The sequence below is a fragment of the Takifugu flavidus genome, chromosome 13, assembly GCF_003711565.1.
Source record: "Takifugu flavidus isolate HTHZ2018 chromosome 13, ASM371156v2, whole genome shotgun sequence".
Taxonomy (NCBI): Eukaryota; Metazoa; Chordata; class Actinopteri; order Tetraodontiformes; family Tetraodontidae; genus Takifugu; species Takifugu flavidus.
Genome location: NC_079532.1, coordinates 1,326,491 through 1,353,147, shown reverse-complemented (window position 1 = coordinate 1,353,147; position 26,657 = coordinate 1,326,491). Strand labels below are relative to the sequence as shown.

Genomic DNA, 26,657 nt, shown 5'->3' with positions numbered 1-26,657 from the left:
GACAGTAAAGACCTTCCAGTGTAGCCAGTCTATGCTTCCTCTGGTGGGTTCATTTGTACAAATTAATACATGATTTCTTTATTTGTGCACAATCAGACATGCAATATATGAACATACATTTATTGGATACTGTAGTTATATAATATAACATATTATGTATTCTTGAAATATATAGTATATTCCAGGCAAATCCTACATGTTAATCTGTATATATTTACAAGTATAATTGTGAAGTACACATTATGCTTATGTGAGACCTGGATCCAGAGTCCACATGTTGACATTAAGATCTGTCCCTTTGGCTCTGGCTCTGGCTCTGCCATTGAAGCTGAAAAAAGTGATTTAATTTATTTTTCGCTGGGTGTTAATTGAATCCAATTAAAGTAGTATTTTTTTACAAAAAATATGGTTTCTATCACATACATACATACCGGTACATCTTTAAACTCTGGTATGAAAAACTACTTCCACCATATGTGGATTAGAAGAGAGTTTTAAATTGTGTATCTGTGAGAGACGTTCTTGTTGTTATATCCTCGTTAGTATAGTGGACAGTATCTCCGCCTGTCACGCGGAAGACCGGGGTTCGATTCCCCGACGGGGAGATTGATCTTTTTGAAATGTAAATCTGGCCATAATATGTATAATTTACAGCACTAAACTTTTGTAGTAAATCTTTCCCCTTTTATGTTGTAGTCAATTTCAGATCTATTCCAGTATAGCCATTAAAATGTACAATGTCCCAAATGAGTTATTCTTTTCAGGAAGGTAGCAAGTTTTTAAATAATTCTATTTTAGTTTTTGTAATAATGAGGACTAAACAAACGTCTATTTGATGTAAATAGATACAGATTTTAGGAGTTAAAAACAAAGGCACTTAACTTACATCACCTCCATAAAATAGCTTTTCTTTTTACAAATATTTACAGTCATTTAAAAAGGTGAAGGGAGGATGATAGTGAAAAACACATGAAAACAGTAAGAGTGAATAAAGTTAATGAAAGATAGAAGTTAAACACGTAACATAAACTTCAAGAAAAATGCAAATCATTTTCATAGAATTGGTGAAAATCAAACTTCACAATGTTGCTGCCTCTTCAGGTCAAAATTCCAGGTACAAAATAATGCAACGCTCCGAGAACAAAAATGGAACAAAGGGATATCCGAGAAACTGCTTGAACGATTGATTATCAACTCACTAATGACTGAGCATCTAAAATGTCACAAATGACTGCTGGTAGTTCAACATTATTGAATGAATTTGTTCTCGTAACTTCCCATGATGCTTGTAGGCTTCAGTCAGGAAACATGATGTTGCCACATTTTAAGCTTCTATCTTTTATCTCTTCTGACTGTGTGCTGAATCAGAATGTGGTTGGTGTTGGTTCCATCAAAGGATAATCTTTTTAGAAAAGTGATTCAAACCCTTCTTCAAAACGGAACACCTAAACCTATTCCTTGAAGAAAGTTATTGTTATTATAACCAACATTACCTCAGCAGACATGAGTTTCCATCAGCCCTGACATGAAGTTGTCCAGGTCTGTTTGGGTGTAACAATAGTCAGAATGTGGAGTAACGCGGTCTGTGTGTGTGAGTTTAGTGGGTGGAGCTTCGGTCATTGGCAACATCCTGTAGGCGGCGCAACAGAGCAGAATGGCTATCAGAACAAATTCTTTTGGCTGATGTCTCCTCCTCCAGAGGAATACTTCGCTTCTTGGTGGGGGACTCCCCAGTCCGTATCATGCTGTTGATCTCCTGGAGGCGCTATGGGGGGGTCAGAGGACACAGGTCAGAGTTCAGATTATTTTAAATTGATGGGCTAGTTAAAGATGGCAGGACTAAAGTCTACTGGCAGTTTGTGCTCACTTACGTTGGGGGGACTGCTGCAAATGTAGTAATAAATCTTGTCTCGTGGGGAGGCGGAGGGGGTGGAGCCTGTCTTGTGAGGTGAGATGAAGATAGAATGTTTGCTGGACAGAAGCATCCGACGAGGTGAACCTGTCCGCAGGGTGGGGTATGGGCAGAGAGGGGGAGAGTCCACCTGCAGAAACGCAGACACAGTTTTCAGCATGTTATGGTGTGAACATGGTGTTAAACATGGAAGAGTTGAGGGGGGCTTACTGCTGTAGCCAGAGAGCTGACGGAGTATCTGAGAGCAAAGCTCCTCATCTGCTTAACATAAACCTGGTTGTAGAAATGGATCAGGTCACCTTGCTCCTCCTTTTCCTCAACCTCACCCCCAGGAAGGGACGAAGGCAATGTCTTGATGGAGTTGCTGGTGGGGGTGGAGGGGGCACTTCCAGGCTGAGAGGTGGGCAACGTGCTGCTGGAGCGAACAGGAACTGGACTGTTGTCTCCATCAGCTGAGGGGGGTTCCACAGATCAAGAATATCACATTTGAAACTAAAACTCTTATTTAAAATCTGTGTCTCACCTGAATCCTGGCTGATGTCAGCAGTTGAGTCAGTTTTCTTTGTGCCGTTGCTGCCTGATTGGTGTTTCCTCCTACCTGAGATTAACACACACCGGTACACCTGAAACACACAGAAACATATAAAGGTGAACTTTATTGACAAAAGTTTGTGAGTCACAACTTTTATCGTCAATGGTGTCCTAAAATTACTCCTGAGTGAAATTTACATGACTGAGTTGGATGTGTGGTGGTGATGTTTGGATGACAATGTGGTCATATCTGAGTTTTTGTGTGATGTTCACTGATCTTACATTGCTGCCGGCCTGCGGCTGAGTACGGTAGCACTTCATGATGTTCTGGAAGGATCTGTCTTCTTTGGTCACCTGACAGCAGAAAAACAACCGTCATTTACCTCAAGCAATTCCAAAAACACCAACTGTTCCCACACACACCTTTGACATGATGTAAACTGCACACATCAGGAGTTGGTCCAGGTGTCGGTCCATCATCAGGTTGGTGCAGTGAACCAGAGAATATTCAAAACACGTCCAGATCTTCCTCCTCAACTCTGCAGAAATGTCCAGTTTGGCACACAGATCTCTGAGGCGCACACTGGCCATGTGGTACAGCTGCGAGCGTGGACAGGTGAAGAGTCTAAGCCTCACAGGACACTTCTGGGTGATTTGATCTCGAAAGTGAGCTTCATAAGAGAATTCTGACCTTTCTGAAGAAGAGTGACAGAGAACCTTTCCTCAGAGGACTGATGGGTTTGGTAGCTGCTTTGGTGACGGCTGATTGGACGGCGACCGTGCCGGTCAGGGTCTGAGCAGGCAACGTATGGAGCGTAGCTCCGCCCTGTCCCGACACGCTCACCTGGAGCGGGATGAGGGTAATTCCACCACTCTCATTGGCGATACCTGCATGTGTGAGAGGATGAGAGGAAACACGCTGATTCACAAAAAGAAAACAGGCTGGTTGTGAAACTGAGCTAACTGAGCCTAATTTATTTACTGTTCTTGAATTTTTGTGAACATTTTCAGAATATTTGCCTCCCACCCTGCATAGGGATGGTGAGTGTCTGCCCATTGTCAGCAGTCATGGTGGCGGCTCCCACAGTGACCACGCCCTGTCTGGCTGTGATGGCCGTGATGAGGCCGGGCTGGTCGACTTTGGTCAGAGTGGCCGGTGCCGGGCCGGCGGTGCTGACACCGTTTTTGGCGGTGGCTCCAGGTTGGCTGTCCTGCTGCTCGACAAATAGCCGTCGGCGAAAAGGGCCGACAGGTGGAGAACTGTAGCGGTCCAGCAGAGTGGTGGGTGAGGGAGACATGCCTGGAGGGGGGAGGGCGTGAGATCTTTAATGTTAAATATTTACATGCAGACAGCTGATATGGACGCTCAGACATGGAATAGATGAACTGCATTTAAGAAATTACAATTATTAGTATAAGATACCTTTGAGAGCGCTGCCGATGTTGAGGTTCTGTCCCTGGTTGACGGGGGTGATGGGAAGGCTGCCTGAGCTGCTGTCATTGTTCTGCTCCAGATACTGAGGTGGCATCACCTGACACACACACGCACACACACATGAATACTTGTGTATTCTCTGAGCGGTTCCTAGGTGTTGTGGTGTTTGCTGTAAATTCTGGACCTGCTTGCAGGCTGGGACTTGGTCTTTGGCCCCACGAAGCGTCTCCCAAAGGGGGGAGTTGCTGGTCCAGGCCAGACTCTCCAGGACCTGCTCTTCCACCTGGTTCAGGTGCTTCACCACCTCCCGAAACAGACCCTGCTCTGATCGCACCAACACTTCGATCACCTGCATGCACAGACACACAAACAGACACGTCATGTCTCAGGTAAAGCAATAGAACACATATATAAGCACATAGAAGAGATCAGGTGGTGTTTGTACCTTGTAGAAGTGATAAGCAGGCAGCTGGAAGATACTGATCAAGTTGGGGAAATCTCCTGGAGGTCTGTATGAGAAGATGACAATCTCCAGGCAACAGACAAGCAGGGAGCGATGGAAGACATCCTGCTCCAGAATACACTGAAAAAGTGTTAGTAAAATGCAGTTTCAGCAAAATTCAGACGAAATAAGCATTCGAATACAAACTGAAGAGCACAAGATCAGTTAAAATTAAAATTATCTTTGTAAGAGATGCAGGAGACAAAATTTGTATATTTCTGTGGAAATTTAAAAAAAAATGTAAACCTCACATGAATTAATGCACTCATAAACTATTAATTTAAATAATATTGTCACAATGTGAACTATTTATTTGAGCATTTTTACACTATTTTGGAATTATATGTATTAGGTATTGTATCACGCAGGACTTTCTGTTAGGTGTGACACTCACTGACAAGTCAGCATTTCCCAGAATCATCTTCTCTCTCTCGATGATGGACTCCAGGGTCCTGTAGTAGAGCGCCTCCGCCAGGTGGAAATACTTCACTGCCATTTCTGTGGGGTGAAAGTACTCTGTATTCATTCAAAGAGGACAGAATGTGTGATGCTCAGCTGTGTGTGCACATACCTTTCCCCATCCCCCTGTTCTCAGCTCCACTGCCCTCAAAATGCTGAGAGAAGAGCTCAAACATTCCTTGCAGGCGCCTAGTGATGACATCACTGGGATCTCTGGCACACGCCCTGCATCAGAACAGTTACAGCCTTTTAAAAAAAATTCTGCTTATGTCAATACAGAGCACAGTTAAACCCTGCCTGCCTCCAAGGGGAAATAAATGTGTGGAACACACCCGAATGTTTCTGCTAGCTTAGCGCTTGGCCCCTGCTGGGTCCCTGACAACAGTGTGTGAAGACGCCCAACACTGTTCATGGCAGTTGAGATGGGAGATGCCACAACATTCTCCTGAATGTATTTCCTTCCTGTTAGAGGAGTGGCAACCTTCAGAGCTGAGGCCTGATGGCCATAAAGAGGTGGAGTTATAAAAAAAATCAGGAAGAGATGTGAAACTGTGAACATGAAAACACAAGCTTGTTGTCTCACGGTGAGGCTGACGTGTAGTCTGCTGATGGCGCTGTTCTGGTTCTCCAACCCCTCATACAGACAGGGCCCAGGAGTTCCAATCTCTTCACTTGCGCCCTCGCCAGTGAAGATTCTTTCATCCAGACTGCCGGTAGCCAGAATGTGTTCTTCATACACCCGACTGAGAGACAGACTGAAAGTGCAGCACGAGAGATTAGAAAAGATGAGAGAAAAAGAGGGATGGAAGAGTTTTTCCAAGGCTAGTGTCAGAATGTAGGGTGATTGGAGATGAAGAATGACTGTAGAGGACAGCAGACACTCACAAACTGTCTCCAAAGTTCATAGGATCCAGAAAGCCAGTCAGACTGTCCTCTTTTCCTCTGAGAATCTGCGTGAGACAGGGAGAGATGGTTCACTTCAGAACAAGTGACGTCATCCATTGGTTATGGCCTTTTTTTGAGTTTTTTGAGCTACTATTAAGGATATTCAGATAAGAGGGATGGGCTGGAGGAGGAGTCAGGAGCAGATGTAACTAACTATGCAGCTCACCCACAGACTATTGTACATCAGGCACATCAATCAAATAGACAACCCCCCCTCCCCCAGTTTTAAAGGATTACTGTCTAATATATTATTTCAGATGGAAGACCAGATCATATTTTAGGATGATGAAATTTGTTGACACCGGATCTGTGGCTTATTTTTTAATGAGTATTTCATTATGGAAAACGAATGGGAGTGGATTGGTGCCAGGGCTTTTTGGAACCACCAGCGGATCACAGTGGTATTCCCGTTTCAGACCGGAAAACTCTATGCTTCAGACTGGTCAGAGTGTGCAGAAACTCTACAGGTTTCAGGAAAAATAGACAAAGTTTTAATGACACATCACTATCCCACACCAGCCCACTAAATGTGTGTAACTGCGCGTGAATGGGTGGGACCGCTGTCAATCCGGACGCCGTGACTTCTGGTTAGCTCAGCTGCTAACAGTAGCTTCTTACGTTCAAGACGGAATAAACGCACAAAAATCTGAGTTAAAGTGATCTTTTATCAGAATATGATACGTTCAGCTTCATACAAGACCACAATGTTTGAAGTCAGTTTCTGATTATTTAAATTGCTCTGTAATTTTGGGCAAAACGCAGCATCGTAAAATAAAAGGCGATTTCCCAAATTCGTGGCACATTTTAATCACGTTTTAACGCGATGACAAATTGTATTATATAAATTATTGTTTGAAATAACTGAGTATAGACCTATAAGACAAATATTTGGGGAATTTTACAACTGATAAATTATTTAAAATGTTTACTAAAGGAGAAAAAGATGAGAACAGGTCCAATTTGAAATGCATGGCTGATTCAGGAAAAATAGACAAAGTTTTAATGACACATCTTCACTCTACAGTCAATATAGGGAGGATAACATAAATGATCTATGCGTGACCTTTGACTGTGACATTGATCAGTGACCATGATGAGGTTAAAACAAGGAGATAACATGGCAGCAGGCCTCACCCTCTTGTGGAAAAGCTTTTTAATGAACGGTTTCCAGAAATGCTCTTTCACTCCTTTGGCTTCCAGCACCAGACCATCGTGCAGCTTACACAGCTGCTCCATGAAGCAGTACGGCCCTGCACACGGCCTGTAGTCTTTACTGCTGAAGTCCTCCGGCAGTCCTGAACCACAAAGCACACATGTTCTCACAGGTCAGTAACCACACAGAAACCAGTGGTCTAAGATGGTCTCGAGGACTGACGAATATCTGATTACTGTAGGTCTGAGGGCATGCACATAGGACAGCAATAAGCCATTTCCTTTTCAAAAATAAAGAGATTTGCTAATAAAGTAAACAGTAATTTCACTTTTTACATCTGCTGCTTAATCAGACACAGACTGACACTCTTGTTTTGAAGCAGACACAGGAAACACGTATCAACAGTGTGCCGACAGGTCACTGAGTGTGGATGCTGTTACCAATAAAGTTGCCCCGAATTAAATCTTTCACCAGGAGGTTTAGTGTTATCTCAGTTTTCATGGTGTGTGTTATTGGACAATGTAAAGGAACTGTAGAAAAGTGAGTGTTTCCTGTGTGAACACAGTGTGATGCGGTGTCGTTTTTCATGCTGAGGCTGGCAGAGCATTTCCTGCAGCCCCATAAAAGCTGGAGGTGCAGGAAGCAGCAGGTGTGAGCAGGAAATGGGTCCAACCCTGGTACGTTGGAGTCACACGGTTCCAGTACAATTTCAAGAAGTTCAGAAGTTTGGATTTATGGACTGTGCACGGCGTGATGGAGGTTTCCAATACTGTTTTAAATTTATAGCTCTTCCGGATCTATTTCAGAACTACATGGCTGTATTTGCCAAACAAATTCAACATGGTTGGAGTTTTTTGTCAGCCCAGTTATGTCTAAATTGCAATGTTGGATAGAAGATTGTATAAGACAAAGACGTGCGACTCAGAATCTAAGAGCAGCTGCTTATTTTATTTTTTTAAATTCAGGGAAAGGACCTGGTTTACAGTGTGGACTGCAGCCACCAAAAATCCATAATCCCAGATTTTGATGTTAATACCTTTAAAGTTTGGGTTGAGCAACTCCTTCCTGGCATTGCAAAGCAGAGCATTGGTGAGGACAAGGTCGAGCGCACACAACAGCAGATGATACGAGTTGACCAGGTCATCACTGATCATAGGGAAGTTCCCTGAAAATGGACAGGAGATGTGTTTTAATCCTGTGACTGTTTAGATTCATATTTTCTTGTGGTCTCCAGCATCTGTTTGTATCTTGTTTGAATGACTATTATAATAAAATAGATTTACCTTTAGCATGGACAAACAAAACCCAGCAGAAGTTGAAGACTTCACTTATGGTGCAGGGATGACGTCTGGAGACAAAAAAGGTGGAGTCATTAAAAATTTCTGCCATAAGTCAAAAATCAGAGAGGTGTCACAGGATGGGACATTTCACCTCTGCTTGCGACTGCGGTGAACTCGAGGAGGCTCCTCTGATGGCGCCTTGAAGATGGACTTGAAGATGGGGACGTACTTCTTAAAGATCACGGCTGAAACTGTGAAATTTCTCTCCAGCTTGTTAGTGCTTTGACGAAACTCCTGTGGCAGATTGGCCATGTCCTGCCACTTCTTCATCTTGTTAAAGAACTCTATCAGGCTGGGACAATGATCCAACAGGTCTTCAAAAGTTCATCAATCTCATACTTGAATAAAGCTTATCAGAAAACAGCTGATATTAAGTATACTTCTGACATTTAGATGAAAATCATTTTAAATTTAAAAACCCAATTTATATTGAGGGGAAAGGTAAATATTTGGTGCTTTTAATAAAGTACATTATACATTTTAGATGAGTCTGATGCAGTTTGTAAGATACATATTAGAGAGTAACTAAAGTGTAGTAGAATAAGTGATGTGCTCCATAAAAAACAATGTTTGTGAACTAACAAAGTAACCAAATATAAGAGCACACAGTCAGGAAAGAAAAGAGCCACAGGTGAATAACTGGCACACCTCATCTCTGAGCAGCGCAGGATTCTGGTTAAAGACACGTAATTCCCCTCGGAGGTGCCTTTTCCCACCGTTGGCACAGACGACCTGCAGGCAACATACAGAGAACAGGCCAGCCAGTGCAGCTCGCTACCCTGCAGCGTGACAGAGGACAAGAGGGGGAAGAAAGAACATGACAACTCATCTGTTCAACAAACTCAGAACATATATTCAATCTGCTAATCATTCATTACTGCATTAGACAACAAGGAATAACACAACATTAAATGTGGAATGAATATGAATATGAAAAGCATAATGAAGTCAAAAGGCACTATAAAAAACAATAACAGTACAGCTAATGACGTAAGGTTATTGTACAGACTGATTGAGTAATAAGATATGGAATCTCTCAATTAAATAATTTTGTCTTTGTTGGTGAGTAAGTCAATAATTATTCAGCCATTCTCTGGTACCCACCTTATTATGAGTTTGCCAATATGTATCTTTTTTTTTTAAGTAATGCACGCATAATTACGATTAAATATCACATGTTTGCCATACTTATAAGTGGTTAGTGTTTCAAGCAATAACTACAGTAAATAAAAAATGAGTTGTTAGCTTCAACGTTATATCAACGCAGCTAATGTCATTAACGTTGTGTTAATGTTATAGTAACGGCGGCATCATCGTCGCTAACAACGACACAATCTTTTCCCTAACAGATTAAAAAGTGTTTACCTCTAATGTAAAGTTTCTACTGATGCTTTCGTAGGTTTTCCAAGCCTCGTTGGCCGCCTCTTCGTCCATATTTAAAGCCCGACACAGGTCTTCAAACCCGGCTCGAGCGATCTGCAAGCTGTCGTCCTCGTCGGTCATATTTTACGCCTTAAGAACAGATAGCTGGTTTAAATGTGAGGTTTAGGTGATAGAACGAACCGCCGGCCAAAAGAATAGCGGGGCTCCGTGCAGCTGCTTATCCAGATGTTATCGTAACCGTGTTATTATCGTGAGCGTTTACAGCGCTGTATGGTGTGCATTTAAATATCCTTTGACTAACAAGCGTAGTTGTTAAGCGTCATAAACGTAGGGATTGTTACTAAAGATCGAACAGGCCACCAGTTTGTGCGTACTTTACGTAGAGAATCCCAATTGCATCTTATCCGGCACCAGCCCACTAAACGTGCGTAACTGCGCGTGAATGGGTGGGACCGCCGTCAATCCGGACGCCGTGACTTCCGGTTAGCTCAGCTGCTAACAGTAGCTTCTTACGTTCAAGACGGAATAAACGCACAAAATTCTGAGTTAAAGTGATCTTTTATCAGAATATGATACGTTCAGCTTCATACAAGACCACAATGTTTGAAGTCAGTTTCTGATTATTTAAATTGCTCTGTAATTTTGGGCAAAACACAGCATCGTAAAATAAAAGGCGATTTTCCAAATTCGTGGCACATTTTAATCACGTTTTGGTGTTTCTTTAAATTTTAACGTGATGACAAATTCACAGATAACATGTTGAATGAAGGAAGTAAAAGTTTTCTTTGGTCCACTGACTGTCTTAATTATTGTTTGAAATAACTAAGTATAGACCTATAAGACGACTATTTTGGGAATGTTACAACTTTTACAACCTCTAAAGGAGAAAAAGACGAGAACAGGTCCAATTTTAAATGCATGGCTGATTAATCTTTTCAATTCCCTTTAAGTCCTTATTGAACTTAAATTATCTCTCGGTTGTTTGTTGTTGCATGTGAACTATACTGAGCAAGTAAGAATATAAAATGTGTACCTGAAACATGAATAAATAGTTCAGAATACATCAGAGGTAACTAATCTGCACCAGTACTTTGCATGAGGGGTTTGGGAACACATGTAAAAGCTTTTTCATTACAAACATATATTGTTTCCTGATTTTAAATTATTTAAATGTTATAAACTGTAATAACGCAGCCAGCTCTGACCCTACCTGCTGGTGTCTCAACTCTTACAGAGGACAGAACTGTGAGGATCAAAACACTGTCCAATAAAAATAACAAAAATAAATATTGGGATTAAAAAAAATAGAGCTGCAGGAAATTAAAACACCTAAACAGGACTAAGATATCTGTCCTTTAACTTGGTACGATATGACCAAATTTCCTGTCACCCATCAATCACTTTTAGCCGGTTGAAGCCCATCCCAGCCACCTCCTGGTGGTTTGTACAGGAGCAACTGATTAATTTTTTTAGTCATTTTTAGATTAATATTTTGTGTAGCTCCAAAATTAACGCAAACAACTTTCTCACTGTGAATGGTCCTGATGAGTCAGCAGAGGGGAAATAGTAAACTCAGGGGAAACTCAAGGAGATATGACTTTAAATCAGTTTTTTTAATCACAAATGTCTAATTTTTACAGTTTTGCGTACATTCAGCAGGACCAGCCATGCTGATATCATTAACGCCTCCAGATACTCTTGTATGTACATACAGTCATAAAAAGGCTTAAAAATACTGAACTTGTTGAGTTTATTTTGGGATGTCTGGCACTGCAGACCCACCTGATGATCCAGGTTAATGAAGATCCTGGACTTTAAAAACCAGGGGTGGAGCGTTTCTATATGTTTAGAGTGCGTATCCTCCGAACGTCCCTGCGGGGAAGAACCTACTCCTTATTGTAGAGTCAGTGCTGCAGTAAAGTGAGGAGGTTGTACGTGATGGTCTTTCTGATGACCTCAGCAGGGCAGAATGTGTCGCCGTCATACGGCTGCATGTCCGGCTGCCTCAGGTAACTGGAACAATTAACCGTGCCGGTGTTCCACTCCGGAAGGAAACTATCCCCACGGATCTCACAGATGTTGTGCAGGACACAGCAGGCAACCACCACTTTGGACATGTTTGACGCGTCAATGTCATTCTTCTTCAGCAGGCACCTCCATCGACCTTTTAGGCGCGTGAAAGCAGTATCGACCACAGAGCAGGCAGAAGAGAGGGTGTGAGTGAAGCGGTGCTGCTCGGGGGAGAGCTGGTCCTTCAGGCTGTAGCTTTTCATCAGCCACGGCTTCAGTGGGAAAGACGTGTCTCCGATGAGATGGACAGGTATCTCTACACCTTCAATCAATACTGATTTCTGGAAATAATTAAAAAGAAAAGCGAATGCTGAGACCTAATATGCTACCTGAAGACATCGGAGTGCTTCACCTCAGCTTCTTGAACAAGCGCTGACATATTGTGATCTGTCCAAAACCACCACCACCATTATCCTAATCATAATTCTCAGTTGTTTTTCCAGCCATCAGACTCACCTCTTTGGGGAACAGGTAACCATCTGCCTGGTCCTCTGCTTTAGTGTGCAGGTCTGAGCAGGAGAGCACGGAGGCACTGCTAGTACTTCCAGGCCAGCCTGCATACACGTCTGTGAAGCTGAGACATAAACAACGCTTAGGCTTTCAGCAGGAATGCACATTATAGACAAGTATTATCATATTCGCTCAATTACACACGAACCAATATTGTTATAAATAACTTGTCAATGCGTTCCGGTTGGAACCCAACACGACCCAAGCTCACCAAGCTTTGTGATCGACCACTGCCTGCAGGATGATGGAGTGCCAACCTCTCTCGTTCAGGTAGTCGTCCGGCCTGTCCCTCGAAAGGGCGACGGGAGAGACGGGAATGTGAGTTGTGCCTATCGCCCCCGCACACTGTGGGTAGCATCGCTCCTTGAAGGCAGCCATGACGTCGTCTAGCCGCTGGTCGCTCGGGAGCGACAGAAATCGCTGATGCAGCCGCTCCAGGATGGCGGAAGTGACCTGACGGACGATGTTACACACGGTTGCGATTCCTACCCCGAACATAATTGATACAGTTCGATACTCTCCGGCTCTTGCGAACCACCACAAGGCGATCGCCAACCTGCGCTTGGGCTCGATTGGGACGCGAAAGTTGGTCCTGCGTCGCTTGATGGCCGATCCAACCTGCTCGAGCAGGTAGTCAAAAGTTGCCCGAGACACGCGAAATTGTGCTTTCCACTCATCGTCGTCGAATAACTCGACTGAGGACCAGAAGTTGTCCTCGGAGCTACGGTTGCGGACCCAGACGTGTCTGTTTCTAGTGGTGGTGAAGATGCTCAAAACAGCGGTGACGGAGGACATCAGGAATGCCTTTCGCCTTCGCAGGTACTGTCGCAAGCGCCTGTCCCGATCAATCATCTCCCGCACCCTCCTCTGCTGCACCAGGGCCGTCTGAAGACGATAAAGCTCGAAAGCCTGGTCGTCACACACGGGGGAAATATTCAGACTCACCATTGACGTAAGTAACGCGGCTGTTAGCGACACGCTCCCTTCCACTTTTGGCTCCATCTTGTAATTGCTGTAAACATGGCGCACATTGATGACGTAGCCACCCAGACAGCCACGCGTCTCTGTGTCTGGTTCTGCATCTAAGCATGATTTTGTTTTTAAAAAGCTAATTTGAGCTTATTAAAATGTTTACTAAATCTGTCGTAGACCCAGCAACGCTACTGAAAGCGTGTAGTATTTAAGTATTTAAAAATCTAGACACCAAGTTGCGACAATAATATACATAAACATGAATACAATTAAATGCATCAGAGATTTTAACGAATATGTTTAGAGAAATTTATTTTTGCACTCTACATTTGCACCCATTCTACCCACCGGGAGTATTGATGTGGCCCATTTATATGTGGCCCATTTCTTGGAAAATGCAAAGGGAAGTGTTACTCTTTACCATGTAGTGAATGAGGAATATTCCTGTCATAGTTTATACTTTAATAACAGCAGTAAAATACGGATAGCAGGATCCCGCTGGGTGATATTCACCACTGTGCTGTGGGTCACTGGAGGAATGACTGCCAGCAAATGGCACCATCTGTGTCCCAGCAGCAGCAGCCAGAGCTCTAGCAGCGGTGGGAGTTTCAATCACATCTCCAGATTTTACAGAGTTTCATCCTGTTAAGTCATCAAACTGAACGCCTAAATGATATTTCACTGGGAATTGAAAACTCTCCATCTCCTCTGCATCTACAATCCTCCATATTGCATTTTAATTTATGGAAATTGCCTTTAACGTTCCCCACAAAAGCAACAATAACTATTTCTAGAATGTAAAAAAAAAAAACACATCTTAAATGCAGCCATTAATTTTAAATAGTACCTGGCTTGTTTTCAGCACTGACGTTTAGTTTATTGTTCTTCCCATTATCTGACCTAAAAGGCGACAATAGGTGGCGCTACAAGCACAACAACCACAGTTGCTGAGATTTGAAAAATAATTTGAAAAATAATGTCATTCTGAATGTCAGGTCTCCAAAACTAACAATCCATTTTTTTTTCAAACTTTAAGCCTGAATGACGTTTATTCTAACAAAAATAAATGTAAACACAGGCATTTAACTAGGTTTTTGTCCATGAATAACATAAATCTTCAACCTCTGCTTAGGGCAGAAAATGTTTAATGTTTTAATTAATGTTTATTGAACACTTTGGAAAAGATGCCAATGTATAAAACAAACACCACGCACAGATATGAACAATTTAACCTAAAAAGGTTAAAGGTTAAAATTAGAGGACACAAAAATAAACATATTTAGCTTAATTCTGGATTAAATATTTGGAGAAAAAATAATCAAAGATCTGTGATGTGTTTATTTTGTGATGTCATCTAGCAACAATAAAAACATTTAATAAATACATAATTCATATCTTAGAGTATATAAATCAGAGGCTCTGTCTATTTATTTTTTTTAAAAAGCAGTTATGTATGTGTTACTAAAGACTAGATTTCCATAAAATATGAAAAATACTGTTTTAAAATGAGCATTATCCAACAAAACCATTGAACTTTAAAGTGAAGACATTACAGATCTGTGTTGAAGCATGATTTTAATACTTAAGAAGCAACTTTAGCAGAAAAAAGCGGGGGGAGGGGCACCAAAAATTAGTATTATAAATTAAAGACATTAACATAAAGGACATAAAAATACTGTTGAAAAAAGTATTAGGAATAAATACTGTTGCTGTTTTCGTGCAAAATCCATAAAAAGTCAGTTTTGCAAGAAAACCTGACAGAGCGGCAAAGTTCATGTTTGTGCTGCACCAGACGTTTCTCAGCAGGTGACCTTTAAACTCCATCTGCTTTCATCTTTGTCACTCACGTTCACAACGCTTGAGAAGAACAAAGTGGAGCTCCAGTTCCTCCTGGCAGAACAAACACAGGGTCAAACAGTGTGCATGGGAGAACAGAACAGAGTGGTTTGGTCCCAGTGGCTGCAGTGGGAGTGTCGCCGGGGACACTGGTGTATTTTGAGGGACTGCGCATTGCGGGGGATGGGGGGTCTGCCTGTGAGCCCAGATGCTGGAGCAGGAAGAGAGGGCAGAGGAGCGGCGTGGCAGGAGGCCTGAGTGGCATCAGACGGCTGCTGGGCCTCCGGCTGCCTCACACACGTCTGACAGCATTTAGTGTTAACACGCAGCTGGATGCAGAAATGCACACGGAACATGAGGGGGGTAAAGTTTCATTATTGTATTCATATTTAACATCACAATCTCTGTAATGGGATGTTACAGGAGATATTCTAGGCAAAAGGAGCCAGAAAATCTGTGCAATCTGACTGTTTTTAATGTTCTGCAGGCATTTTCCTTCATTAAATCAATATTCAGTGGAGATAATGACAATCAGCTTTACCGTATAAAAGAAATGACAACTTACCTTTGACATCCTGGAGATAACATAGTCTTCCACGGACTTTAAAAGATCAAATATGGTGGGGTTTTTTTCAGATTTGATTTGAAGTCCATTTCTGCCAATATAAAATAAATATTTCTTAACAAAAAGTAACAATATGCTTGATTACAAATTTGACTATTAATTGTGTGATAACGGGAAGGTTTCAAAACTGGGTGTTCTTATGCTTTTTTAATCTTAATTACATTTTTATATTATATTAAGCCCCGTCCCTCTCTTTTAGTTTGGTTTTTAGTTTGGCATTCCATCAGTTTTAATTAGGTACATTTTGTTAAAAAGCAGTGCAATTAACATCACAATTGGGCTTTTAATTTTCTTAATCATTGCTGTTTTCGTTTGAGTTTATTAGCTTTTGCTGCTTCGGCTAAATTTAGCTCCTAAAACAGGAGAAAGTCATTCAGCAACTTTGGTTACAGGAATTTAAATTTGTGTTGAGATTCAACATTTCAGCTTATTTTTTTTACTTTTTCCCTTTCTGATTTCCTTTTTAATTTTTAAAATGCTCCACCTGATCCATCCACCCAAAAGCTAACAGGCTAAATCTGTGTGAGCCTGTCGTTTCCGTGCTCCAGGGTCGTCGTGGAAACAGGTTGTTTAGTGCCACATGAAAAGAGGTTGATTGTAGTTGGACTTTGTGAATCTTTTTTCTTTATTATCAAATCCCATGTGTCTTCTGATTTCTCCCATTCAAAATGGGGATGTTAATAAGTACAGAGCCAAAAAGTTCAGCGACATTTATCGTTTAAGTGTTTTAACCCAATTGTACTGTACTTTAAAGTGGATTGTTTTTAATGTTATACTTCAGTGTAGATCTGATCGGTTAACATCAATATTTGTTACAGAAGCTGCCCAGGCTGACCTTTGACCCAAGTTTCTGTTAATCACTTCACCATCAGAACCTATATGGGATCCTGTGAAACCTGAACTCAAACCTTTCCTTCATGTCTCTGCTGATCAGTGAGCGCTGATCCAGGACAAATGTCAGCTGATGAGTTGTGTAGTAATAAAACTATCTTTAATGTTGCTTGTGTTCTGTGCAGAGTCGCACTACAAAGGTTACATCTCATCAACATAGAAAAGCAGCTGAAAACGGAATGTTTGTGACACTTCCAGGAGAGTTCGGAGCAGAATTTACCCCAAAAAAACCTGGACATGGATTTTCTAGGAGGGTAGGGAGCCTTTCCTCAGTTCCTGACTGAGAAGTTTGGCCTCAGCTCTCTGTAACATTGTCTGGTGTAATCCATTTAAATGTGTCGCCGTGGCCAAGTGCGAGCCGCCGTGCAGGGGCCCCAGGGGGCCATAGCCAGAGTATCCGTGCACGAAGGGAGAGGCGTAATACAGGTGTCGGGGCAGGGCATGGCCATGGGGGAACAAGGTCCGAGGGATGGATGTAGGGTGGGCGGGGGGCTGCCGTTGCCCCTCCCCTCTGCTCTGCGAGGACGCGTGGCTTCCTTTAGTTTTATCTGAAGATGTGGCGATCTCAGCCAGGGACCATAGTTTGGGTTTGGGGGCCGGGATTGGTTCCTGGATGGAGTCTTTAGATGGAAGCCCAGGCTCTGACGCTCTGAGCAGCTCCACGGGCGAGGACTGAGCCGGAGCCCCCGTGGGTGAGGGATGGGGGATGCAGGGCAGCGTCCGGTCCCCAGAGTCCGACTCGGCGAGGCCTCGGTCAGTGTCGCTGCCACTGTCGTCGCGGAACATCAACACACACGAGTCGCCGGCAGAGGAGGGACGCCGGGCGGCTGTGGAGGGGGAGAGACACACACACAAATCTGTTAAAAAAATACAGACCCCAACCATGAGCAACAGAAATTATTGATAATCTAATTTTATCAGCCCCTTTATCAAACATTAATTCTGTTTCAACAGTCTATAAAACAAGATTAAAATAAATCCTTAATAATCTTAAAATATCAGCATTGTGGAATTTGTATGTAGGATAAGAATATTTTACAAAAGCTCAATCTATCGTATTTTAATTCATCAATTAAAATTCAATCAATGTTAGAAAGTAAATCAACATTTAGGTTCATTCTCGCTGTTAAATTTTTAAAAATTAAAGTCCAAACACTTTCAACACATATAAACACTTAGAGTGGATTGAATGATTTGATTGGTTGATTGATTCTCTCCCACTCACCCGAGTCACTCCGTCTCTCTGGGCCCTCATTCATCTTCAGGGGCTCCTCGTCCTCTTCGTTGCGCTCCAGGTCAATGTTGTCGTCCTCCTCCTCGTCTTCGCTTCTGTTCCTGGGCGTCCAGGTCATCTTGTTCTCCTTCTTCAGCCTCCGCCGAGCATTGGCAAACCAGGTGGACACCTGCGTCAGGGTCATCTTGGTGATGATGGCCAGCATGATCTTCTCCCCTTTGGTGGGGTACGGGTTCTTCCTGTGCTCGCTCAGCCAGGCCTTCAGCGTCGCCGTGGCGTCCCGGGTGGCGTTCTTCCTGTAGGTGGGGTCACCATAGGGGTAAGGCCCCAGCGGCCCAAATGGGTGGTAATCTACGGAGCCGGAGAGCCCCGAGGATGGATCATAACCAGAACTCTGGGACAGAAGATCATGCCATAATAATCAGTTTATTCTTTTAATTTCTCTCTTTTTTAGTTAGATTCTTACACACTAAAACCTTGAAAATGATTTTTGCGTATTTTATGTATTATTTAATCATCTTTATGTTGTTAAATCTGAAACTTCTGAATCATCTTTGACAAAGCTTGATTTTCGCAGACAATGAAACACACGGATGTGAAAAGAAAAATATTAAATTATCTTTAATGCAAATAAAAAAATACACGTCCAATTTAAAAAAAAAATAAATTAGGACAACATTTGGTCAACTACAACTTTTCAGATATTAAAATAGTATCAAAATAGTACAGATCGAAATCCGGAATTCCGATAATAATTTCTCGCGCTTTTATTTATTTAAAGAACATTCCTGTGTCTTCTTTCTGGCCGTCATGTGAACCAGAACCGCAACTGACCCGACACTTACCACAAAGGAGCCGAGGGTGGCGGCGGGCCGGGGCTCTCCGCCGTACGGCAGCTGCCCGTTGAAGCCGGAGGAAGTCGCTGATCCCGAGTACGGAGCGAAGGCTGAGCCCGAAGAGGAGCGACCCAGATCCTCCGTCCTCGGGCCCAGGAGGACCCCGGAGCTGAAGGACGGGCAGGACGGGTGCAGAGCCAGGGACGGCTGGAAGAGGAAGCCCGGTGGCTGGTAAGCCATGACCGCGCACACGGAGCCGGAGCGATCGCGCACTAACCAACTCACATCGGACAGCAGAAAGTGCGCGACTTCCTCCCCGGCGACAAAAAAATAGAGAGAAACGGAGGAGGTGAGAAAGAAGAGAAAAGGAGGAGGAAAAGGTTTAAAATTGCAGGAGCATCCTGGAGCATCACAGGAGGCTGCTAGAGGACCAGTTTGATGGATGGATGATGGATGGATATGAGCTGCAAGTTTCACTTTCACCGCTGCTGAAGAGAGAGGGGGGTCTAAGAGAGAGAGAAAGACTGAAAGAAGAGGAGAGGGAGAGAGACACCGAAATAAGAGAGGAGGGAGAGAGATTGAGCTGAAAGAAAAGGAGAGGGAGAGGGAGTGAAATAGAGAGAGACTGAGGAAGAGAGAGACATTGAAGGAAGAGGGGGAGAGAGGTAGAGACTGTGAATTAAGAGGGGAGGTAGAGAGAGGGGGAGAGAGACACTGAAAGAAGATGAGAGGAAGAGAGACACTGTAAGAAGAGGGGGGAGGAGAGAGCATATGAGATAAATGGAGGGAAAGATAGAGAGATACTTAGAGGAAGTGAGATAAGAGATACTGTGTGAGAGAGAGAAAGACTGGGAAAGAGGGGAGAGATGGGAAGGGGGATGAAGAGAGTGAGAAAGAGAGGAAAGAAAGAAGCGGAGAAAGGAAGACAAAGTGAGAAGCTGATGATCTGAGCGATCGGTTCGGAGACACTAACACACACACAGTAGCAGAGACTGAGGAGGTGCTGAGACACTGAGGGTCCAACATGTGTCTTTGCTCTTTTTCTGAAGAGGTATGAGCTCCTCTCCACCTGCCCTCACCTCTATCTGGAGCTTTACCTCCTCTCTCAGGGACTGAAACTACAGGAACCTTTTAGGCTCATCAGCGACCAAGCTGATCAATCACAAATGCTTCAAATTTTCTTCTGAATGTCACATTTGTCAAGATGGGTCCATCACATTTCTGTCATAATTATCAGAGGTTTCCTTCTGAGGAACCTGCCGCCATCCAGAACCTGGGGACAGAGGTCCAGGCTGTGTTTGTGTGGGTCAGTTTATGTTAATCTAGCTTCACACAGTCTAATCTCATTTGGCTCCTATAATTAGAAGAGGGGAGCCACTTTAGTCAGGCAGAAGACGGTGAAAATCAGCTCAAATGCTGTTCCTGCTCCATTTCTGATGAAGGCGCTCACATGGCTGACCCGTGCATGAGCCGCAAGGGGCTCCAGGATTGACGGTAAGAGTAGGTCGAGCTGTTTTGAGCGTTATTGATTGTGGCTGATGATCCTGATCACTTGACTGTCCTGCAGCAAAATGGTGGCGTTTGGGCCAGTTTCTGTTTTTTGCTCCCACATCTGATGTTTGAGCAGCTCTTAACGGCTGCTGTGGTTTTCTCGCCATCAACGGGTCGACCCCCCCCCGTGGGCCCGTCCATCAAACACTGTGTTTTCTATTATATCAAAGAGTTGCGTTAACCATTTGCTCGTACGCAGTCGAATATTCAAGGACGTCAGCGGTGCGGTCATCCTCCTAGTCTCCACGGTAACGTGTCTTTGGTGAAGATCCTCACATGAAAGGAACCGCCGGTTGGTTTTCCCCTAGTAGCTCATCAATTAGCATAGCCTGCGGGGCTAATGTCCGGAGGTTACTTAGAGACAGTGTGTTTAATTAATTGGAAAACACTCTTTTTAATTGTTCTTATCTAAGTATGAAACGTATTCCTTGTTATCCGAGCGCAGACATAATTATCACCCCGGGGAATTAACAGGTGGAAATGTTGATGATGATGACAATTAACTGAGCGGGCTCAGATCAGATACGAACCCGTTCAAAATCGCATTCCATCAGAACGATCTGGGTCGGCGTCGTGCTAGTAGGTCGTGCTAACGACGCTAACGTCAGAAACCACCAGTCTCTCTGTCCCCAGAGTCAAATATTCATTTGTTTCAGTCGTATTCAGATGTATCTTCAGTCAATGAAATGTCCATTCTGCCGTGTGTGTTTTATCCCACATGAGGGGTGTAAGCGAACGCAACACTTGCAGGTGCGCTGGCCTTTAAAATGAGCCGCTTTATATTGGAAAGTCAGATCAATAAAACCTGCTTTTGACCAGTTCCTCAAGGAGAATTATTGATTATTGATTTTGATCAACACGTGTGACATGTTTCAGGGGACAGTTGGATGACAGGACAGCAAGTAAAGCTGATGATGGATAAAGATTTCCCAGAGTCCCCTCTGAGTGCCGAGGTGGTACTAGATTCACCACAGGGCCAGAACCTGGACCGACAGATCCAGGATCACGAGCATCAGAACTCCAACAGTCAGAATCCGATTCTGGATCAAACCGGATGTTCAAACCTAGACCAGAACCGGTCGGAGGTCCCGAGAGGTGAGAAGGATCCAGGTCTTGCTTCAGGCCAGGATGCTGACTGTCCAGACCCCCCTGGTGCTCAGAACCAGACCCTGCAGCTGGATATAGACCATGGTGAGGAAAACTGTGATTTTTAATGTTTATTCATTCAAACTTCTGATGGTGTTTGGAGGCCACATGTTTGTCATGGCTCTTCCTGTTGAAGAATAACATTTGGTGAGACATTATCCGGGAAGGTTTGGGTTCATGTTTGACGGCAGATGGAAAATTCCAATCATGAAAATTCTCAAATCCAAATGGAAATTAAAATCAGAGATGGAAGAACACGAAAAAAGCTTAAGAAATGATGTAGTTACTTCTTCCTCCTCCTTTTTTGCATTTGTATAAATATTTTTTACATTTTTTTCTTTATATATGAATGAGATTTTACCTATTGTTATTCTTTTACATTCACATTCTAATTATGCATAAAATTATACAAATTTGATGAAATTCATGCGTCCATGAAATCAGCCGATGTCTCCGGTTGGGATGTGGACCAGGACTGGGACCGTGAGAGGACCAGGGCCAATCAGGAGGCAGATCCAGAGTCAGGTGGTAGCGTGCCGTCACTTGTAATCACCAGAGCCACTGAACAGGTGAGTAGAGACAGAAAAGCCTGATGGGAAATAATGTTCCCTCTCATTTATATTCACGGGCTCCGCTGCTCCGCTTTAACGCCATCAGTGCCAAAAGTCCCGTCTTTGTTTTGGCACTCACAGGTAGACTTTCTTCTCCATATTTGCCGCCTTTGTTCTTTGTTTAAACGATGTCTCTGATCAGCTTCAAAGCACAGACGTCCTGACAGCTTTTCTTCATCAATCTGCCTTTTTCTGCTCCTTCAAAACCACCCTCTTCCCTCTTATTTTCCTACTGTACTCAGCGTTTGTGGCTTTCTTGCTGTAATTATACATTCCCGTCTGGTTTCCAGCCGTCACATGCTGGATTTAAGAAGCTCTGATTGTTTTCACTCACGGATCTTCTCGCTGTCTTTGAGCGATGAGGTGAGAAACATTCTCAGGGACTTTAATCGCAGATCAACTCCAACTTTCTAAATTCAAGACAGTTTTCTCTTTTCGCTTGTCGCCATCATATTTTCGCGATCTTCCAACATCTGAACTATGTCTGTCTATTTTTAACGTCAGACTAAAAATTTTTCGGAAATTTTCCAGGAAAAGGATTAAAAAGTTAAATGTTGCTCAGTAATTCAACAGGTTCATTAAGTTAAAAAAAGAATAAAATTAATCCTACAGATAAAAAAGCAATCTGTGTTTACACTAATCCCAAGGGGTTTCACAATACTATGTTTACAAGTATGTACTTAGAAGTTTGCAATGACACAGCTGCAGACTTAATCAATCGGGGCACACCTAGCGCGTCCATGGGTCTGATGCACATTTGATAAAATGGGCGGCGCAAGTACACTTCTGGGAGACTGACAGCATCCTTGGTACCTTGCAAACTTAGAACTGGAGCGACTGACCACAATTCACTAGTACCTAACAACGCAAGTGAGGGAGCCAAAGACATCTTATCTTCGGGTGCTATGTCGTCCTCTGGTGACATAATTTCCTGTCATGCTGAATCAGGACGAGAACTTTTGTTTTCAGGCGGAAACAAGAACGAGGCAGACTCACGTCTGCTGCAGTAACAAGTGCAGGAGAGGAATGTGGAGCACTGTGAAGACATCAGAACGGAATTCGGTGTTCAGCTCAGGCCTGCGAGGAGTTAAATACATGAGCGCTCTCTCCTTCACTGAGCGATCCCATTACCCGCCCTCCTGTGTACACACTCACCGATCCGAACCGCCTCCAAATTCGTTTTCTCAGAACCTCTGTGGCATGTGGCAGAGGAGCACTTAAACCAAATTGACTTTACTGATGTGAATTATGAAGATACTGATATCATGCATAAAGTTATTTACCCCTCAGAAGAATTCAAATAAGTAATTCCCTCTGATGGTGATATGGGGGAACTAATATGAATGCAAATAGGATTAGGCTACTGCATTAGTGTCTGATAAACAATTTACAGGCCTGAGTGTGCACTCGGGGATACACTCCCTGCTGCATGGGAAATAGGGAGATGGCAATCCTGGCCGAGAGGGAGGGGGACCTTATCGTGGCTTAGCCCCCCTCTCTGCTGGCCTCCACCGGGCTCTAGCGAGTGCTCTAGATTAGAGCAAAGGCCATCCTGAGGCATCCTGAGGTGCGTTCAGGTGACTTCTGCTAAACTGATACTGACGAAGACATCCAAACAGGCGCCGGAGTTGCGTCTACGTTTGGCACGCGTGAGGGAGAATTTCCAGCTAAGAACATCCAGGAAGTTTCTGCTGCAGGACCAGTTTGACCACACCTTAATAAAGCAGCAGATACACCGGCATCCCCCAGGGGCCAGGTTCTGTGCTGGAGGGGGACCAGGGCTGTTTCTCAGGGTCCACACCTGTGAAAAGTCATCAATCCAAGTGCCCAGAAGTGTACTGCATTCTTGTGTCCTTGCAAGTCCGTACTTTAACATTTACTTTCAAGTACTTGTATACTTATTGAAAAAGGACTCTTTCCTCTCCTCTCCTCTCCTCTCCTCTCCTCTCCTCTTCTCCTCCTCTTTTCCTCTCCTCTCCTCTCCTCTCCTCTCCTCTCCTCCCTCCTCCTCTCCTCTCCTCTCCTCATCCTCTCCTCTCCTCTCCTCTAATACCTCCTCCTCTCCTCTCCCCCTCCTCCTTTCCTCTCCTCTCCTCTAATACCTCCTCTCCTCTCCTTTCCTCTCCTCTCTCCTCTCCTCTCTCCTCTCCTCTCCTCTCCTCTAATACCTCCTCTCCTCCCTCCTCCTCTCCTCTCCCCCTCCTCCTTTCCTCTCCTCTAATACCTCCTCCTCTCCTCTCCTCCTCCTCCTCTCCTCTCTCCTCTCCTCTCCTCTCCTCTCCTCTCCTCTCCTCTCCTCTCCCCCCTCCTCCTTTCCTCTCCTCTCCTCCTCTCCTCTCCTCTCCTCTCCTCTCCTCTCCTCTCCTCTCCTCTCCTCTCCTCTCAGACGTCACACTTCAGAGCACGTTAACGCCATGTTCCATGTGTGGCCTTTAGGGGGTGGAGCCCTTTGAAGAAGCACATTTTGACAGTCAGCAGCACCAATTAGAGCTCGCATCATGTCATCGCCCACTGAGGTCTCCTTCCTGCTGAAATGACAGTTGGGGGATCCCGACCACGTCAGTGTTCTGTCTGTGTCCTGTGAGAGATCATGTAGTGTTGAGAACCTGCTCGTTAAACATTGTACATCAAATGTGCTTTAACACTTTCCCTCGCTGATCCACAGTTCTTCACTGTGTGTTCAAAGCAGTGACATGATTGTTAATTAAAATCCTAATATGGCTGTGAGACAGCTTGTTTTTATGTTTCTGTGCATAAGAAGTATTTACATACACGTGTAGGTTATTTAAATGTTACTTCAAGGTCTGATATCTCTCGTTTCGTCACTCCCATCTAATAATAAATAAAATATAATAATCTGAGCACAAGGCTTTGCCTCGTTGGGCTCTTTATATCGTTCTTAGCATTCCTTTTTTTAGATGTAACTTCATTAGTTAGTTCTTTACCATAACTAGCTACAGCAATATTTTAGCACTTGAGCAGAAATCGTGGTTTGTTACTGTTACCATGCCTTCAGAGTGCTTGGTAAAACTAGGTCATTCTTAAATAATGCTAAAATAATCTGGACTATCCAGGTTGTTGTGAGATACATTTTGATGTTATGTCCAATGCTATGATGCTAACATAGCAATGGCCCTAATCACAGCTCTGAAGGTTCTTTTCTTATACGACATGCTCTCACTCTCCGGCTGCATATTCTAACCCTTGTTAACGCCGCTGAAACATGCACTCCGGATTGCACCACCGAACAAATGAAAGCATGTCACCCCGAGCTAATAATTACATCTGAATTAAAAAGCCCAGCAACAACCTCCTTTGATGTGCGATGCAATGTCATTTTTATTTACAGTTGCGGATGATTTAAATAATTAGCAGAAATCAAAATGATAGGTGTGGCGCGTTTTATCTGTGATATTAAAGTTTTTGTGTGCAGCCCGGACCCGTCTGTTGTGTAAATCACTTTGCGCGCCTGTAGCCGGGACAATAGCGAGCATGGAGCCATAATTAGCTCTCCTGAGACTCCAATCCTAAACAGTTAAAGGACAATCATGGCTCAGTGAGATGTTAAACTGCTGCTGCTGCTGTCTGTTGCCAGCTGGGGCCTAATTGTAGTCAACAGGCTCAGGCAGCCGATTCCTTCTGTTAGCGGCGTATGAAGATGAGTGGCGCGCTCAGAGAGGCAGACGGACATTTAGTTTGAGTTGTAAACACTCTCTTATATGCTAATCTAGCAGCACCTGAGCACCGTTTGAGGGACGTGTGTGAGGATTGGAAGTGATGCGTGTTGGCTGCTGTTGTGTAAAGTTCACACTCGGCAGGTTTGTGTTGTTGGTTTTTTGCAGTGTCGCAGCCGTTTAAGTCAGAACGTATTTTGATGCAGTTACAAAAAGTTTTGTCGTTAGCTTCATCACCAAGTAATGTCAACGGGATCACAGTGATGGGACAGAGAGTCGGTCTGTGCTTTCACGCTCATCGTTTCACAATCGTTAAATTGTTTATAATTGATATTTTAAAAATGAAACCTGAATACTTTCAACAAAGGATCAGCAACATGGCTACAGCTATATTAGTATATTTACTGTCCAAAGAAAAAGCAGCTCTGACTGGGCCTGGAGTCCTTGATTTTACCCCCAAAGCTGCGACAATCACACAAAATACTAATAATTGTAGACAGGTTTTGTGGATGATTGCGAGTTCGCCCTCTGCTGGGAGATTGCAGTAAGCTAACAGAACTGATGTTCTACTCCTCAGCTGTTTCCTTCTTGGATAAGTTAAAGAATGAACAAACCCAGAGTCTTGCTTCCTGCCTCTGTTTCTGGCTCTTGATTTCATTTGGATCTCAGTTTATTTTCCATTTTAAGGAAGATGCATTTTTCGGCATTTTCTGACCCCAGGATCAAAGAAATATCAAAGAAAAATAAGTTGGCATGCTGAACACTAGGATTCAACCTTTCCTGTTTTTTCTGGTCACAGGCACCAGCAGTGACTCTGGCGGAACGGAAGAGACCCACAGACACCAGTTTGAGGGAGGACGGAGCTGACATGGCAGCTGCTGACCTCCTCTCTCTGAGAGGTGACTCCGTATCTTTAGCCAGTGAGATGAACATCTCCAGGACGGTGAGAGGAAGATGGATTTTCTTTCATTCTGGTCAAATCTTGTTTTGTAGATATACAGTCTAGGTTAGTTTATCTGTAATAAAGTACTTTAGTTGGTT

General features: G+C 43.6%; 4 protein-coding genes and 1 non-coding gene across 28 annotated transcripts in view; 2 read left to right on the top strand and 3 right to left on the bottom strand.

Moving 5' to 3' along the window:
• Window positions 1–44: 44 nt before the first annotated feature.
• On the bottom strand, window positions 45–9,960 carry rbl2 (retinoblastoma-like 2 (p130)). Of its 2 annotated transcripts, XM_057051323.1 has the most exons (22): window positions 9,643–9,959; window positions 8,926–9,056; window positions 8,369–8,569; window positions 8,221–8,285; window positions 7,974–8,102; window positions 6,919–7,079; window positions 5,725–5,789; window positions 5,423–5,594; window positions 5,172–5,335; window positions 4,952–5,064; window positions 4,775–4,878; window positions 4,324–4,461; window positions 4,063–4,227; window positions 3,867–3,975; window positions 3,471–3,743; window positions 3,135–3,331; window positions 2,867–3,043; window positions 2,726–2,797; window positions 2,436–2,535; window positions 2,123–2,364; window positions 1,872–2,042; window positions 45–1,765 (listed from the first exon to the last, which is right to left on the bottom strand). In XM_057051323.1, exons 1-22 carry the CDS (start codon window positions 9,778–9,780, stop codon window positions 1,598–1,600), a joined length of 3,255 nt encoding a protein of 1,084 aa, XP_056907303.1. In that variant the 5' UTR covers window positions 9,781–9,959; the 3' UTR covers window positions 45–1,597. The 2 variants fall into 2 exon arrangements, with proteins under 2 accessions (XP_056907303.1, XP_056907302.1); XM_057051322.1 differs by having other exon boundaries at window positions 5,172–5,594; window positions 9,643–9,960.
• trnad-guc (transfer RNA aspartic acid (anticodon GUC)) lies at window positions 534–605 on the top strand. The gene has a single exon. It is a non-coding gene; the product is annotated as a tRNA-Asp (tRNA).
• Window positions 9,961–11,254: 1,294 nt separating the features above from the next.
• Window positions 11,255–13,264, bottom strand: LOC130535916 (uncharacterized). 2 transcript variants are annotated; one of them, XM_057051327.1, is made up of 4 exons: window positions 13,186–13,254; window positions 12,452–13,125; window positions 12,187–12,304; window positions 11,255–12,011 (listed from the first exon to the last, which is right to left on the bottom strand). In XM_057051327.1, the coding sequence occupies exons 1-4, from the start codon at window positions 13,240–13,242 to the stop codon at window positions 11,565–11,567; spliced, it is 1,296 nt and encodes a 431-aa protein (XP_056907307.1). In that variant the 5' UTR covers window positions 13,243–13,254; the 3' UTR covers window positions 11,255–11,564. The 2 variants fall into 2 exon arrangements, with proteins under 2 accessions (XP_056907307.1, XP_056907305.1); XM_057051325.1 differs by having other exon boundaries at window positions 12,452–13,264.
• The window catches only part of LOC130535917 (uncharacterized), a 30,589-nt gene continuing 16,984 nt past the window's right edge, over window positions 13,053–26,657 (top strand). For 16 of the 22 annotated variants that reach the window (XM_057051342.1, XM_057051343.1, XM_057051344.1 and 13 more), the window contains exons 1-4: window positions 20,139–20,477; window positions 21,062–21,376; window positions 21,776–21,900; window positions 26,416–26,559. In XM_057051342.1, coding sequence (XP_056907322.1) covers window positions 20,462–20,477; window positions 21,062–21,376; window positions 21,776–21,900; window positions 26,416–26,559 — 600 coding nt within the window. In that variant the 5' untranslated portion in view covers window positions 20,139–20,461. Of the gene's footprint in view, window positions 13,193–18,725; window positions 18,866–20,135; window positions 20,478–21,061; window positions 21,377–21,775; window positions 21,901–22,911; window positions 23,825–26,415; window positions 26,560–26,657 lie in introns of those variants that run through there. The other 6 variants (XM_057051351.1, XM_057051352.1, XM_057051346.1 and 3 more) reach the window with 5 other exon arrangements.
• Window positions 16,643–19,747, bottom strand: LOC130535915 (iroquois-class homeodomain protein IRX-5-like). The gene is made up of 3 exons (XM_057051324.1): window positions 18,644–19,747; window positions 17,790–18,192; window positions 16,643–17,391 (listed from the first exon to the last, which is right to left on the bottom strand). The coding sequence occupies exons 1-3, from the start codon at window positions 19,403–19,405 to the stop codon at window positions 16,811–16,813; spliced, it is 1,746 nt and encodes a 581-aa protein (XP_056907304.1). The 5' UTR covers window positions 19,406–19,747; the 3' UTR covers window positions 16,643–16,810.